The 17,500-nt window shown below is 42.7% G+C and overlaps 1 protein-coding gene across 1 annotated transcript in view; it reads right to left on the bottom strand.

The window, feature by feature from the left end:
- Positions 1-5,857: 5,857 nt before the first annotated feature.
- The window catches only part of slc30a6 (solute carrier family 30 member 6), a 57,747-nt gene continuing 46,104 nt past the window's right edge, over positions 5,858-17,500 (bottom strand). Inside the window, exons 11-15 of the mRNA XM_056394838.1 lie at positions 12,578-12,697; positions 11,233-11,335; positions 11,068-11,115; positions 10,753-10,821; positions 5,858-7,578 (exon numbers count right to left, since the gene is read on the bottom strand). Coding sequence (XP_056250813.1) covers positions 6,961-7,578; positions 10,753-10,821; positions 11,068-11,115; positions 11,233-11,335; positions 12,578-12,697 — 958 coding nt within the window. The 3' untranslated portion in view covers positions 5,858-6,960. The remainder of the gene's footprint in view (positions 7,579-10,752; positions 10,822-11,067; positions 11,116-11,232; positions 11,336-12,577; positions 12,698-17,500) is intronic.

Consider the following 17,500-nt stretch of genomic DNA (forward strand, 5'->3'; position numbering starts at 1 on the left):
ACACACACACACACACACACACACACACCATCGCCATGATTACAACTCTGATTCTAAGTGTTTCTATTTGAACTCGGAGGATTAAGTCGCTGACTTTAATGTTCCCGCAGGGCTCAGTGTGTGTGTGTAAGTGTGTGTGTGTGCGTGTGTGTGTGTGCATGTGTGTGTGTGTGTGTGCGTGTGTGTGTGTTGGATTAGTCTCTATTTGAAGTGTGAGGTCTGACCTAATCTGCAGGTCTCTGTAAACAGATGCAGTGATCCTGTCTGAACACAGTGTTCACTGCCAACGTTACACAACACACACACACACACACACAACACACACACACACACACACACACACACACACACACACACACACACACACACTCCTTTACCACAGCTGCTTCCTATGGACTGTGCTGAAGCGCTTCAGGTTCTTGCTGTGAATCTTTATCGACAGTCTGTGGTTTCAACACGTCGTCATGTCTGTTGCTTCATTTCTGTTCTTCCAGGAATCAAACGTGTCATTTCTAACGGCGGCATTAACTCCTCGTTTCTTTATGTCGCAACAAACAAACACCTAGCTCTCAATAAAACGTCCAAAGTCCCAAAGTGCCTCGGTGACACAGAACACGCAGCAGGACAGACAACAGGAGGGAGCTCCCTCACCTTTCAACTAGAAGCTGTAGCGAGGTAAAAGAAGGAAGCGACAGTCCGACTCTCTTCTTATTAATGATGTCACCTAGCGACGGTCTGATGCTCTTAGAGAGACTGTTGCTACGTTTCCAACAGGTGATCGCCGCTCTAACTTTTCACCCCACGTTCCAACGAACACATGAATAAAAAGCGCAGGTCTGACGCGCAGACGTCTCGTACGTCACGCGTATCGCGGATCATGATTCTGTGTTGAGAAGATAATGTGATATTTTCTTTTATACGTGATATAAGGTAAAGATATCTGGGCGTGGTCTCTCCTGACTGTTTCTAGAAACGTCTCCGAAGATGACGAACTCCTGCGTACGTCGCTAACGTACGACACAACGTAACCAGGAAGTGGATGAGCGGATGAAGTTTGTTTGTGAAACAGAATCCAGCACAAATTAATAATCGTTTTTATCTCGATTATCTTGTTTTTATAATCGTTGGAAAACAGAATCATAATTAAATTAACGCTGATAAAAACCAGAGTTCCACATTTAAGGGTAGAAACAGTGACTCTGGGTGTGAGTCCAGGTGTGAGACACAAACCAGCTCAAACTGGAGAAGCCATGTTTCCTCTGATGCATCAGCTCGCCACTCGCCACCCGCCGCCGGGCCTCGTGTTGTTTTGAGATGTTTGACAGGTCGAGTCAAAACAGAGAGAGCGAGGGAGGAAGATGGAGGAGGAGGAGGAGGAGGAGGAGGAGGAGGACCTGCAGAGGGCTGAGCGTTGGTTACAGGAGGGTTGGACCACAGATGGACGTGTGAGGCGGGAACAGGGCGGGAACAGGGCGGGAACAGGGCGGGAACACGGCGGGAACAGGGCGGGAACATGGCGGGAACATGGCGGGAACAGGGCGGGAACAGGGCGGAGGCGTTTCGAGCAGCAGAGCTAATCTTAAATATAGAGCTGCTGTTTCTTTCTTCGTCCAGAGGTGACGAGAGTCTCGGCTGCTCGTCTGTCACACGAATAACAAACACATAAAACACCACGTTGTTGGATTTTTACACATTCAACAAAAGCGATTCCAGTCTCTGTGGAGCGGAGCTAAGCTAAGCTAAGCTAAGCTAAGCTAAGCTAAGCTAAGCTAAGCAGCTGCTGGCTGTAGATGTTCAATAGCACCAAATGTTCCAGGTGTCACATTATTTAATCAGACATCAGACGTGAGTCCAGATGTTTCCAGCGGTGGAAGACGTCCTCACATTTTTTACTCGAGTACCAAAACAACATCACTGCATTCATGACCCTGTTTGACACGTGCGTAGGAATACGCTGGTTCAACGGTGGAGGAAAAGTAGTTCCAAAGTAAAGGCTGCTGAAAACCTTCAGAATAAAACTTAAAAATAAATATTAAACACTTAAAGTGATATTGGCTTTTAAAACATGTTCTTGTGGGTGAATCCGTCCACAGCAGATATTCTAATTAAATATGGTTTTTAGTCATTAATCACTTTATTTTATTCACTCACTTTATTGTAACTATGTTGAAATTTTATTGTTTTATTTGTTCTATTATTAATTATGTTATTATAACTTTTTAATATATTTTATTGTCTCATTCTCAGATTTATTACTTTTCTTTTCAGGTCATCAGTCTGAGAACTTTGTGTTCTGCACAGTGAAAGTTTGATTGATTAATTGATTGACTAAAATAAGTACCTCACATCAAATAACCTGAAGTCTCACTTTAATTAAAAGAACTGACGCGTCACCGAGAAAAATCTCCTGTAAATATCAAAAGTAAACTTGATTGTTCAGTAAAATCTGTGACGTATTGATTATCATTAACCTGTTACACAGCTGGAGCTGGTTCCAACCACTTCATGTTCACTTTGATAGTTTAGTCCAGTGGTTCCCAACCTCGGGGTCGACAGAGGATCCGTTAGAGAGGAGAGAAGAAGAAGAAACAAAGTTCTGATACAAGAATCTGTTTTTACTTATTGGACTTTTTTTTCTTATATTTGATTTTCTTTTGAAACTTTTGATAATTTTACATTTTGGGACTAAAAACAACATTAAAGGAGGAGAAAGTTCCTTTATAACGTCTCAACTGACAGATTTTTATAGTTTTAAGGTCACAAACCGAAAAGGTCGTGAATCATCAGTTGAATGTTTGACATGCTTCATATTTTAGAAATTCATCTTGTTTTTGATGTAAAATCTGCAGCGTTCTGATCAATGTGGCGAGAGTTGAAATGGAAAGTTCCTCTGACTTGTACTTGAGTAAATGGACTCGTGCGTTCCACCTGTTCCCTCTGACCTTTCCCGGTCAGGTGACAAGTGGCGACCACGCGGACGGCGTCGACCTCGGCGGTGCGAAGCGGCCGCGTGGGACTGACCCAGAAAGCCGAGACGCGGCGGCACAGATCTCATTCATTTTCCGGGGGATTTTCAGCGCAGATTACAAAGGCTCTACCCCATTTGTTTTGTAACAAGCATGTGAAGTCAACACTAATACAAACGCCGCAGCTCTGAACTTCAAAATGCCAGGGGACCTTTTTAGAGGCTTAGGGCTGTTGAGCACATCCAACGCTCGGGGAGCAGAAGCCCCGTTAAGCTCCGAGGGCAAAGTACTTCTTTGATTGTTTGTTGAAAATCTCTTCCAAAAGCCACAGGACAAAAACGGAGGAGGATTATCCTCTGCTGAGAGGAAATGAAATTCTTCAGACGAGGCACTTACACAGGTTTCTGGATGAGTGACAGGGTCTGTGTGTGTGTGTGTGTGTGTGTGTGTGTGTGTGTGTGTGTGTGTGTGTGTGTGTGTGTGTGTGTGTGTGTTTGTTTACGACTTGTTAACTCATGACTCATTCAGCCAATTAAGCGTCTGAAGGTCTGCAGCCTCCATCAGGCCGTGACGCTTGTCAGACACCAGGAAACAATCGTCTGTCCTGAAGAGGGCGCCACGGGAAAACGTCCTGCCGTCATCTGCGAACGCGATTTTCCACAAGTACAAACGTTAACGTGAAGCTACGACAGCTTTCTCTGAGGAGGAGGAGGAGGAGGAGGAAGTAGAAGAAGAAGACGGAGGAGGAGAGGAAGAAGAGGATGAAATGATGCAGGTTAAAAAAATCAACCAATCAAAAAAATCACTTACTGGAGATATTGCGGTTTCCATGACGACTAAGTGAAATCCATCCTGGTGTGGAGGTCATGAGTTGTGACTGAGCGTTGGAGAAAAGGAAGTTATTTATGATGAACCTTTAAACCTAAAACAGGAAGTGATTTACTGTGAAGCTTCTCGTCATGTCTGGCGTTTCTGGAGCGACGCCCGTGATCGTCCACCTCGTTTCCCGACCGAGCTCCTGGGAAAACTCAGTCTCCCTCGGCGGGAAAAACTCGCCTCATCTTCTTCCCCTCGTTAGATTCGGAACAAACCCGGTGATCAATGAGTACCGGTCTGGAAAAATGAGGAACTTGAGCCTGTGAGTGTTTTTCGGAGACCAGGCGGGTCCGTCAGTAACGGGGTCAGGAGCCTGTTGGCCTCCTAACACGTAGCGACTGTGCGGCCCTCCAAGCTGTCTCCTCCCCTCAGCCTCACACGCCGTCCCGCGGCGCCGCTCAGTCATTTGAATATTTTCCGGGCTGATGAGGAAGCGAGGGCGGCCGACTGCGGGCCAACACAGGAACATGATGGCAGGGGACAAAATAATGACCAGACGCCGCAAAGTTGCTAAAGTGTGTCATACATTATTATGCAAGCGAGGAAGCATGTGGCGGGAACAGAACACAGGGGGGCGGGGGCGGGCGCACCGAGCCCAGATCTGACGCCGTTTCACTTCCTGTTTTTACTACTAATACCTCAAAGATCATAGATTAAGATCTTAAATCTATAAAAATACATCACAGTTTGCAATCAATTATATTTTGTATTAATCATTTGAATCTACAGTAAAACATCAACTGAATATAATTATATTTATATACAGATATGAAGGTGGAAAAATACTTGACATTAAACATTAAACTCTGATGAAAGTAAAAGTAAATGCAGCAGCAGGAAAATGAACATTTATAAAAAGAATTGTTTCATGTTTGTGTTTTGTAAAGAGACGTTTTCTCTCTAAATAAACGTTAATATTATTATTTCTGAGCTGGTCTCATGTTCTGAATATAAAATCTAATGTAAATCTACAAAGTAACTGACACAAGATAAAAAGTGACTTGTTTTGTTTTAATTTGTTCTTTTACTCTGAAACATATTTAATCTAGATTTAGTTTTATGACAACACACAGGTGCAAACACGTAAAATCTCCCATGATGCTCGTGGGTTCGTCACAGGAACCAGCAGCAGATTTCGTTTTGATTTCACTGGGATCTCAGTTCTTTTCACTCAGTGACGAACGTACCTGCTTCCAGCTCTGTAAACGCAGACGTGCGGAGAGCATCGTCTTCTACAGGTCATAAGGTCGCCGGTTCACATCGGGATAGGAGAGGAGGTTTCCCATGATGCCTTGAGGGAGCGAGGGAAGCCTCATCACACACTAATGAGGATGTAGAGTGACTGCGGCTGGAGAAGCAGCTGCAGGAGTGAAGCTCTGAAAACTGAAGGACAGTTTAAGATTTAAACATTTCTCCCACTTTTTAATCCGTCTATCACCGTGGCAACAGAGACCGAGCGAAGTCTGAGCTCATCTGATTCCTCTGAACGTCAGGGTGTGTAGAAATAAAATACAACAAAACACCGTGTTAAAGTTTCCTTAAAATAAAAACAGTTGCACAAAACACCTTTAAGTCTTTGTCTTCAAATGTTCACTCAAGTATTTAAAGTGTTTCTCATCTTAAACTTCAGGAATCCCTTAAACCTCAGCGACCAAAGTTCACCTGGTGAAGTCCCCGTCAAAACAGCGGCAGGGTGAGCTAACGGCAGCAAATCAACAGTCTCCATGGAAACAGTAGAATTTTACCGCTGTAAAATCTCTTCCACTGCTGTAAATTTCTTTACTTTTTTTTCTTATCTAAGAGATTTTGTGCAACACCCTTAAGAAACTCCCTCAGCTGAGGAGAAACGAAACGTTAAGTGTCAGACTTAAGTAGAAAAGTTGAGGTGTCCTCTGCTGGTGCTCAGGAGTCCTGGTCCAGGTCCAGGTCCTGGTCCTGGTCCAGGTCCTGGAGTCACATTAATAAACAACTGAGACTGAAAACAGCAAAATAAACTTTGCAGCACAGACGATGAGAAACTTTCATCATCAGCGGTTTAATCACGTCGCCGCCGCTCCTTTAAATAAACGTACATGGAATATGAGTGTGAGGCGAGTGTCACTCAGTTCTCTCTTCTTTATTATAGAGTTTTATATCTGATTCGCTCTGAAGCATCAACCTGAGGACGGCACCAGAAACCAGAGGAGGGAAAACATGTTTAACAGAAGATTCAGGATCCGGTTCGTAGATTCTTTGTCATCATGGATCAAATCATTCATTTAATAATAAAAGAAATCTGCAAGTTACAGTATATAAATAATTGTTAGTTCAAACACAGGGACACAGTTTTGTTTTTCAAGCCTTGTGTTTATGTTTCACTGTTTGTGTCTCAGCAGCTTTAAACGTTAAAATGTTGAATTTTAACGTTTGTTTTGACAAATTTACCAGAGAAAATAAAAGCGTCGTATTAAGCAAATTTAATTCAAATCAAGTGGAAGAAAAAACACAAATATGAGTTTTAGAAAATGAGTGTGGACGGCGGATGATGGACCAAAACCAGGAGCAAAGACTTTGATTTTCAAATTAAAAGAATCATGTTGTTTTGGTTTCATGTCTGAATCCAGTTTGATCCAATTCACTGATTTAAATTCAAGCAATTTTCTCTTTTCCCTCCTTCATCACTGAAACACTGCACACACTTCACCTCTGACCTTTGACCTCTTTACCTACAGCTTGACCATGAATCACTGGCCCCATTTAAAATGTGAAGCTGGATTTTTAATTTGAAGGTTTTATTTCCTCTCTGGCTCTTCGCACCGTTTATGTATTTTCAAAATAAAGGTCAGAGTATGCCGGTACGTTGCTTCTCTTATTGTCTCAGTCTCTCCTCATCCGACCACAGTTAATGATCCGCCTCTTGGTCCCAGCAGAGAAACACGACATCGTCTCGGTTTCTGCTCTAAAGTCACATCTGACTCACGCTACAACATTTTACACCAGAACACAATCAGCTTCCTGTGACATCATCATGTTGCAGCGTCCGCCAAATATGTGAAGTGAGGTGAAGAGAAGCTCCACCTCTCCTCATGTTCTCAAGTGTCTGAAAGTGCCGGAACAGTTCTGGCCCGGTTCAGGTCCGTCAGGGTCGGTATTGTCTGTACTGTGAAGCCAGAGGGTTGCTGGTTCCAAACTGGAGCGGTGCCGTGGACCCTCCGAACGCAGTCCTGTAACTCTGAGACGAGGGCATGCCGCCTCCGCCCACACCCAGTCCGAACCCGCCGCCCAGACCCTGCACACCCAGTCCCAGCCCGCCGCCGGGCCGCGCCAAGCCCTGATTCAGCATCCCCGCGTAGGGAGACGCACCGTAGGCGAGTCCCAGGCCTCCGTAGGGCCTGTGGGCGTGGTGTCCCGGAGCGGGGAGGACCATCGGCTGCATGTTCCTCCCCGGGGTGTCGAAGGCGAACTCCGGAGGAGGGCTGCTGGGTTTGGAGGGCGTAGAGGTCAGCGGGTCCAGCTCTCCTCCCGAAAACAGCAGAGGAGGGAGAGCGGAGGAGGAGAGGGGGGCGTAGCCGTCAGCGGGGGGGCCGGAGGGGGAGGAGGAGGCGGAGAGCGTCCCGCTGAGGAGGGGCCTGGTCCAGTCGTCTTTAAAGATCTGGACCGTCAGCGTGGAGACGAGCGGCAGCAGCCGGTTGGTGACGTGAGCCAGAACCAGCTGCTCGTTGGCGTCACGGCGGATACGAACATGAGCAGAGCCGGCCTGAAACACGGGGGGGCAGGAGGGGAGGGGGAGGGGGAGGGGGAGGAGGAGAGGGGTAGATGGGTAGGAAGAATGTAAATAAGTAAAACAGGATTTTACATTTGGATTCTCCAGATACAAAAAACTCAAAAATGTCAGACAAGACAAATTAACTTAAAGATGCGACATGTGAGTTTTCAGGAGCAGGTGGCGGCGCTGTGGAGGACACAGTGACTCGGTATCAGGAAGTGAGCAGACGGGCCGGGGCTAGCTGTTAGCATGCTAACTTCAGTAGAAGAAAAGAAGAGGGTTGTTTTCCACCTCTGGAGACAGATGTTGGTGAGTGAAAGACTGAAGTTTGATGGGGAACTCACAACGTTTCTTCTAGACTGGTGAGTAAACAGCTGCTAATGCTAACGCTAGCTATGTAGCAATAGCAAAACTTACCAAATAGCTCCTTTAAATAGAATGAAATGCTAATTAATTGACTTTAAGATTTTCATTTTGTGTGTGTGATGACGAAGATAAAAACAAAATCAGTCAAAAAATAAAATGTTATTTTTTCATAGTTTTTAATCAAACAAACTGAAGGAAACGGTGCATTTGCTGGGGACTATTTTCAGCAGCGGATTAATCCAGATTGGGTGCTGTAGTGACTATTTGGGGAGGCAGGACGGTGTGTGTGTGTGTGTGTGTGTGTGTGTGTGTGTGTTCGGTGATGACGTGATGTGTTGTGGAGAGTTTCTGTCACAGTGGAGCTTCTGTGGCTCAGACAGAACTTATGACACTAACAGGTGCTGCTGGGTTCGATATAAAACTCACTGTCCTGCGTTTTGTGGAGACGATGCGGCTTCATCAGCCTCGAACAGCTGATTACATAAACATGAGGATGACTGAAGGTATCACTGCACCTCAGCACTCAACCTTTAACTTCTCAGTCTGACCTTAAACACAAACACAGGCTGCACTGTGTCCTTGTTTCCTAATTTTACCGCCCTCATGGGGATGTTCAGTCCTCAAAAGGACAGACTGTATACACACACACACACACACACACACACACACACACACACACACACACACACACACACACACACACACACACACACACACACACACACACACACACAGAGCGAGTCCCCCCGTGGGGCAGAAGTGCAGTCAGAGGGTCAAATCAGTTTGGACAGCTGCTCTGTTAGCAGTGGGCCAACAACCAACAGTTGTGTAACAGCAGCAACATCAGTGTCAACAACAACAACAACAACAACAACAACAACAACAACAGGAGCAGCGGCATCGATGACATAAATAAAAACAAGTATAAAAACAGCATCAGCGCCGAGATGAACAGAGGACGCTGCTCCACCTGGAGGCGACAGGAAGTAACATACTCACACACACACACACACACACACACACACACACACACACACACACACACACACACACACACACACACACACACACACACTTGAGTGACGATGATATTTTGTTCACAACACAAGGTAAATACATATAAACATATAAAATCTTTAGACTTGTTTGTGTCACATTAATGTCAGAGTCTGAGTCGTCGGAGTCGGTGGGATTCAGACGTGAGGATGGCGGCGGTGAGGTGTTGTCGGTTTGTGCGTCCTGCTGCTCGTGGCGTCTGACGTGTGTGTTCACATTAAACTTGAGGTGTTTCTGGTTTATCTGCAGCTCAGGAACAACACACAGGTGATGCAGGTTCAGTCTGTTCACTCTCAGAGAGATATTTATTTATACGAACTGTTTGTATTGTTAATATTTTTCTATTTATTCTTTTCTATAATATTTCTTCACATTTTATTGTTAATATTGGGTTCGCCTCAGACCTGCCGACCAATCACTGCCCTCCGTTTCGCACAGCCAGGTAGAGGTGATCGAGGACTTTAAGTCTAAAGAACCGTCTCTTTTCTTTTACCTCTCGACCGTCGTCATGCCAACACGAATGACGTCACTTGTTTGTTTTTAACTTGTTGTTTTTCGCTGCTGCGTTTTTGATTTTCTCCAGATGTTCTTTGCTTTTATTAATTTACATCTATCGTCTTATTTCTGTGTTTTTGTTCGATTGTGATCTTCAATAAAATAATTCCACAGTTGAACCTGCGTGAATGAACTGACTGCTCAACAGAATGGTGGACGGTGGACAAGGTGTGATGTCAGACACACACCTGGAGACAGTCTCTCCTGCTCCCCAGGTTAAATATGATAAAAAACTTTTACTTATTTACTTTAATTAGCTGTTTTCTCGCTGATGTTCAAACAGTTAGTGATGGAAGTGTGTGTCCATCCTGTTACAGACACGACACAGGAAGTGGTTGTTCCTCGAGACACACAGATGTTGGTGTGTGTGTGTGTGTGTGTGTGTGTGTGTGTGTGTGTGTGTGTGTGTGTGTGTGTGTGTGTGTGTGTGTGTATTTCCCAGGACCTCAGCCGCCCTGAAAGCCAGCTGGGTTTGTTTGCCGTCACTACGACAACATGCAACACACAGACAACGACTACAACTCAACACGAAAAAAAACAACAACAACAAAAACAACAACAACAGCGTTCCCTCCAAAAACTGGAGACACAGAGAGAGAGAGAGAGAGAGAGAGAGAGAGAGAGAGAGAGAGAGAGAATCTCTTCGCATGAATGACTCGTTCCTTCTTCTCGTCTGAGTGAACAAATCTCTGCAGATCGTCGCCACGAAGCCACGACTGACAGAGAGACGGGGGATCGAGGGGGGAGGAGGGGGGCAAACATGGAGACAAACAAAACAAACAAACTAACAAGGGGGGGGGGGGTGTAACAAAGGTGTGAGGACGAGGTCGACACAGACATGGAGAGACACTGCAGCAGGTGAGTTATCGAACAGGTAAACCGCTTGTTCACTGTTCTTCAATGAACTGATTCCTGACACTGGAGTCGATGTGGGGAAATTAAAGTTTAAACTTTTGTTGGAAAAAGTAAATAAAAAGAATCATGTGTCCTTCTTATCATCACAGCTGAGGTGCACTGAAGAAAATAAATCACTGCCTGCTACATCTACTTTAAATCAGAGCAGTAATTCATTAGATTCAGCTAATTAAACGGATCGTTACTGACTGTTTGCATCAGCTTTTACTTCTTCACCTCTTTAACACTTATGTAAAAACAGCTGATTCAAGCTGGACTTCCATCTAAACGTACCAGCGAGCCGAAGCCGACGGTCCAGAAGTGCTCGTTGCGAACCTCCAGCACCCCGTCCAGAGTCGACACCTGATTGGACACAAACGGGAACAAGTGGCCAATAAGAATCTGCCGTAAACCTTTAATATGTCATATATTGTTTCACTACATTCAGGAGTCAGAACGTTTATAAACCCTGTAAATCTCTGAAGAATCTGACAAGAGATTTTTATCCTTCAATTTTCATGAAAAAACGAAGTAATCTCATGTATTTTATTAAGGTTTGTATTAAAGTCACTGCTGTGTTTGTACAGGACAGAAGAGGCTCTGACTCACCTCTCTCAGCAGTTTGTCCAGCTGACCAATGACGTGAGAGGGCGTGGTCTGACGACAGGTGACGACAGGAAATTAATAATTGCACTTCTTAAAAAGCTCTGATGTTAATGTTATTATCGTTTATTATATTTCAGAAATTCATCTTCACAAACAGCTTCGTCTCACCTGCAGCAGAACTTTCCCGCTGTACACGCTCATGGGATACATGGTGCCAAAGGTCATGAGAGCGATGGCGACGGCCGACGCTGTGTCCACCGCATTGTAGTTACTGAGAACACACACACACACACAAACACACACACACACACACACACACACACACACACACACACACACACACACACAGGAAAGAGGGTAAATACATAAGACATGAGGTGTTTAAATAAGGTTTAAAACAAACACATGGTAATAATAGACATATATAAACAGGATTTAAAGAGAATAAAATGCAAAATAAAAATCATCTATAACTGGATAAAACAAGAAGCGGGAGAGTAAGTAGCAGATCAGTTAAAACACAGAGAGAAAGTTCCATGAATAAGAATAAAAGGAAACAACAAATTAAAACATTCTCTTGTTTGATTTTAAAGAACTGAATAAAGCTGCTTCTCCATGTTCAGTTTAGACTCTGGGAACAATCAGCAGATCTGTGACGGGAAGCTGATTCTGTAATCATCTTAATGTAGATATTAAAACTAGCCCCTTAATAAAAAATATCTCAGTTTGTGGCCTTTAACGTTAGCGACTGAAGCTAACAGCTTTACCTTTATTCTCAGGTCTGATTCAGACCTGAAATGTTTTAACTGAAATGTTCAAACATGTTGTTTTTATTTTTTTAAACAGCTGTAAAAAAAAAACAATGTTTATATCTTCATTACTGTTATTATTCATCAGCTGTTCTGGAAGCTTTCAGTCATAACACATGATCTTCCTCGGCAGATGGAGATGATCGTTTTCCTCTGAGGACGTCACAGCTACTAAAGGGCCCTCGTGGTGAGACTGTGAACTCTTAAAACCTTCAGCTTTTAAAACCAAAAAGGGACAAAAATTTATTTAAATACTTTTTAACAACAGTTGCCATGACAACGGGGTGAGATCCATCATGGAGGAAGATCATGTGAGAGCGGAAAGGAAACGCTGAGACTGTTCTGACTGAAATGTTTCGCTTGTCCAGACTCTGATTTAATAACCGAGTGACGCTGTTGTATAAATCTGACTGACGTCCACATATTTCTGCTGAAGTATTTTGTTGTTTTCCATCATTTAAATGAGAGTAAATCTTGGACTTTCGGGGGGAACTCCCTCAGTTTTATCATCAGCATCAATCTCGATGATTCAGGGAGCGAGACCGATTCACCGCCGCTGCTCTTTTTCCGTCTGACGTCAGGACACGAAGATAAAGATCAGGACAGTTTGAATTTCCAGCTGGGATGGAAACGTGACATCACCGGAGCCGTCGAGGGTGAAACGTTTGGTGCTGGTGCATTCTGGGAGAGACATGAATCCTTACTTGATTTCTATGAGCATGTAGGTGATGCAGAGGGACAGAGCTCCCGCCATGTTGATCAGGACGAACGGGTTCATACGAGGCAGGAGCACGCTGCTGAGACCTGGGATGATACCACACAAACTGTACACACACACACACACACACACACACACACACACACACACACACAAACCAGATTAGTCATGATCACCTTCAGATTTCAGCTTCAGCATATATCAACATTTAATCAAATTACAATTAAATTAAAAATATTTTCAGAGAGAAATTCTGCTAAAAAATATAGAAAATAATAATAATAAAACACAAAATAGTTTTAATCTAACCTAAGCAACATGTTATTAACAAAGACATAAAAACATATTTATATATATATTATATACATTTATTTAATTATCACCAACCACTTAATAAATAACCAGCAACTAAAACATTAAAGTTCAGACTCCTTCAGGGACGATTTAATATGTTCAGAGATTTTAAACTAATATGTCCTTTAGTTTTAGCTGGGTGTTCCTAATAAACTGAGCAGATGTTTGTATTGTAGTTTTAGTCTGTGGTGCAGGAGGCTCAGCTGTTGTTGTTGTTGTTGTTGTTGTTTGTCTGGTGGTGGATCCTTTATGTTTATAACTACTTTGGTTTTGAATTCAGTGGAACCGTCTCTCAGACTCAGACTGCGTCTCCTGAGGTTCAAGTCTGAGCTGAACTCGTCTCAGTGATGAATCCTCGTGTTTGTTTGTCTTCAGGATTAGGTCTTTAACCCGATCACTCCACTATAATGGACTTTACAGGCTCAAACTGGAGCTGATGGGATCAGCGTTGTTTTGCTGGTCCAACCAAACTCCTCCACTCCTGCCTGAGAGGAAAGTATTTATCTCTGAGCGGGATCAATACTTCCTCGTTTTCTCAGTCGTCAATGACGATAAACCCATTATGTTTGGGTTCTGGACTGTAAAAACTTAAAAAAACTTAATCTGGACGTAAACAAATTATCAGCTGATATTTTACAGAATAAACAATTAATAAAGAAAAGAAACTGGTCTAATAATCAATTATTTAGATAATGGATTAATCATTTGATTGATTTCAAGCAGAAATGCCTCAAATCTCTTTTATCTGTTGATCGTACAAAACGTTTGAAGTTCATCACTTTGAACTCTGGGAAACTGAGTTTTCATCATTTTCAAACATTTTACAAACAAAACAAATAAACGATAAATTAAGAAAACAATCAGTGGATTGATCGATAATGAAAAGAAGTTTTTTTTCAGCTTCATTATGGATAACCAACATTTTTATCATTATTATTATTATTTGGTGAAACAAGATAAAGACAAAGAAAGAGATAATATAAGACATAAGATAATGTAACATGATGGTTTAATACACGGCTACAGAGAACAACTGAAGGCTTTTGTTATCGTACAGATTTAGATAAATATCTATATATATATTTATATGACTTAAATATATTTGTATTTATTGAGGGAGAGACAAATAGAGAAATAAATTTATAGAAAATAAATGAGGTATTAATTTATTGTATTTTTTTATTACCTTTTTTTGTTACTTAATTTGAATCTGTGTTAATTCCGTTATATTTATAATATTACAGTTTGTGTCGTCTCAAGTGTTAATATTCTGTCACAACGTCTCCTGTCCTCTTATCATGGTGGAGGGTTTATTCAACAAAGGTCAAAGGTCAGGCTGCAGATTCACACCTGTAGAGCTGGTGGATATTCATCATGAAACGTAAAATCTGACATGTTTTAATGTGATGTGAACACGTCGTGATGCAACATGAAGACGTGACTTTGGGACGGCGTCACGATGACGTGACGTGGTGTGGCGTGACGTGGCGTGGCGTGACGGCTGCGTGGCGTGACGTGACGTGACGTGACGTGACGGCTGCGTGGCGTGACGTGACGTGACGGCTGCGTGCTCGGACTGCGGAGCAGATTTAATCAGCGGGACTCGGCTGCTGTTAGTTTCACTGAGCGACAAACTTGAAGAGACAGAAACACTTTTACAACCAGTATATTAATCTGTGATCTAGAGGAATCATGGGAAGGATTTAGTTTCCATGGAGACTGACTCCTAATCTCGAGCGGGGGTTTGTAAGTGTCAAAACACCAGCACCACATCTGACAATGTGTGGAAACAGAACGGTGATGATTTGCATCAGTCAGGATTCACCACTTCATGTTTCCTGCAGAAAAGACTTTAACACATTCACGTCGTGATGATGCAGCTACTTCAACTGTTTTTCAATCTACATCTCTGATACAGATTTTTATTATTTTGCACTTAAAGAATCACCACAGTCCTTTCAAACTTCTGCATCAGACACAAACCGCAGCCTGTTAAAATATTTATTATCCACAATCTTCACTTTCTAATACCGATGCACTAATCCGCCTTAAGAACAGGCAGATTTTAGATGTGAATATATGATCATCCTGCTTAAGATATATAATGTTTGCTGAGCCTTGAACCAACTCATCAAAAAACTAGAACCTCTCCTCTCTCAGACTAGTTCCAGGTGGCATCCCTCCACAGACCGCACACACAAACCCAAAAACAATATGGCTGCCGCTCTGAGGAATAAAATTAGTTTTTAAATTTTTTTTATGATAATCTGATAATCAGAGTAATTTAATTTTTATTTAACTTCTAATTTAGTCTCTAATAACTAACATCAGCTGTTTTCTGTTGGTAACGAGGTGATTTTGCTCAAACTAATCAGCAGTGAGTGACGATCCATTTAAAGCAGTTAAATCACAGTTTCAGGCCCTTTGAAGAAATATAAAACACTAATACAAAGTTTGTTATTTCTCTGCACAGATGTGTCCACTCCACAAACCAAATTTAACTTCCTGTGGCACAAGAAAATAAATGATCTCCATCCATTAATCTCCATTCTGAATCCCGTGTAAAAAGTTCATGTTTTCTACCAGGAAAACGTCTTTGAGTAAAACTACTGGTGTGTTTAATGAACTTACAAATCCTCCAGCTTTCACTTAATATTAACATCTTTAATATTAATATTTAATTGATTCCTGATAGCCGATCATTAACTACCAATGCTGCCAACATGTTATTATGTTGTTTCTGTACATTCTCTCATTGGGATTCACCTGAACAAATAAAGTGCAAACGAAACGAGACCATTTAGTTTTCTCAGATTAGACAAACATATAATTCAATGACAGGATGATTGAAAAGTTTCAACTGAAGTTAAAACTGCATGTTCTGTGTCATGTGACATGATTAAACCCTCTTCTGCCCCGCAGGGAGACCGGAGCAGCACACCGGCTGATTCCTCCAGAAACCCCAAACAGAGGCGACCCCAGGTGCACTCTGGGTATCACGCCCTGCTCCGTTGGCTCCTGGAACCAATTAACGGTCAGATTGAACGTCCTATACGTCGAAGGCCCGGCGCTCCGGAGCCGCCGCGGTCAACGGCGTCGAGCTCTGTCACAAACATGAAGAGCAGCTACGACGACTCGGCGCCGCGAGGTACGAGTCATTGGATAATGTTCAGAAACTACAACAGTGACATGGATGTCAACACGTAATTAACGTCTGACATGTCAGAGTCACGCGCTCGCCACGGGCAGGAAGTGAAAAGTGTAAAGAAGGAGAAGAAGAACGAGCACCACGTGACTTTACCTGGTTAAATAAAGGAAAGTGAAAGTGAGATTACTTAGTGAGAATCAGACAGCAGATACAGAGGTGGTGATGTCATCACAGACAGACAGACAGAGGTGGTGATGTCATCACAGACAGACAGACAGAGGTGGTGATGTCATCACAGACAGACAGACAGAGGTGGTGATGTCATCACAGACAGACAGACAGACAGAGGTGGTGATGTCATCACAGACAGACAGACAGAGGTGGTGATGTCTTCACAGACAGACAGAGGTGGTGATGTCATCAGGGATATCTGAGCACATGCAATGATTCACTGCTGGACACTGGGCTCCCCTCACCACACCTACACACCCCCACAGCATTATCTTTTATTGATTGATTGAGTTTATTGATTTGTGTAATTAGAGACGTGTAAATACAAATTATTTCCTTTATTTATCTAAACCTGAATGACAAAACTGAGACAATAAAACACAAAACTATAACTAAAGAGACGGAGGGAAACAGAAAGACGGAAAAAAAGGAAGAAAGAAAAAAGGAAGAAAGAAAGAAAGAAAGAAAGAAAAAGAAAGAAAGAAAATGAAAGAAAGAAAGAAAGAAAGAAAAAGAAAGAAAGAAAGAAAGAATGAGACAAGACACAGAGAGTGGAGGATGAGATTGGCGATCCCGGCGATCCCATAATCCTCCACTGATGCATTGATATAATTTGACATGTGACCTTGTGTGTGTGTGTGTGTGTGTGTGTGTGTGTGTGTGTGTGTGTGTGTGTGTGTTAATCCAGACACGTTGCAGACAGAGAGCGAGGGATTAAAGCGGAGAGCAAACAAACACTTGATACTGTGTTGGCTCCACACTCTGAAAACATCATATGAAACATATTCACATTAAACTGATTTAAACATTTTATCAACTTCATCATTTAGAATCAGCTGCTGGTGGGAAAACTAAACATGAGAAAATTAAATTCTGTTTATAGTGAACGGTCGTCTGTGGGTGTAGAAACCACCTGACTGAGTTACTGAGACGTGTGTGTGTGTGTGTGTGTGTGTGTGTGTGTGCGCTACAGTGGGAAGTTCAAATGGAAAGGTTTCATTTTCCTGCCAGGCTGTTTATTATTAAAACCTTTCTCCTCGCAGCAGCAGAGCTTCAGATCGTGGGAGGAAAAACCACTGAAATGTAAATAACCTGCATCTACATCAGACACCTGACTAGCCTCTTAATTAAGACAAAACAATATAACTCCTGTATAAATCACCTGATAATTAAGAA

This window comes from Seriola aureovittata, chromosome 14, assembly GCF_021018895.1.
Source record: "Seriola aureovittata isolate HTS-2021-v1 ecotype China chromosome 14, ASM2101889v1, whole genome shotgun sequence".
In the NCBI taxonomy this organism is placed as follows: domain Eukaryota; kingdom Metazoa; phylum Chordata; class Actinopteri; order Carangiformes; family Carangidae; genus Seriola; species Seriola aureovittata.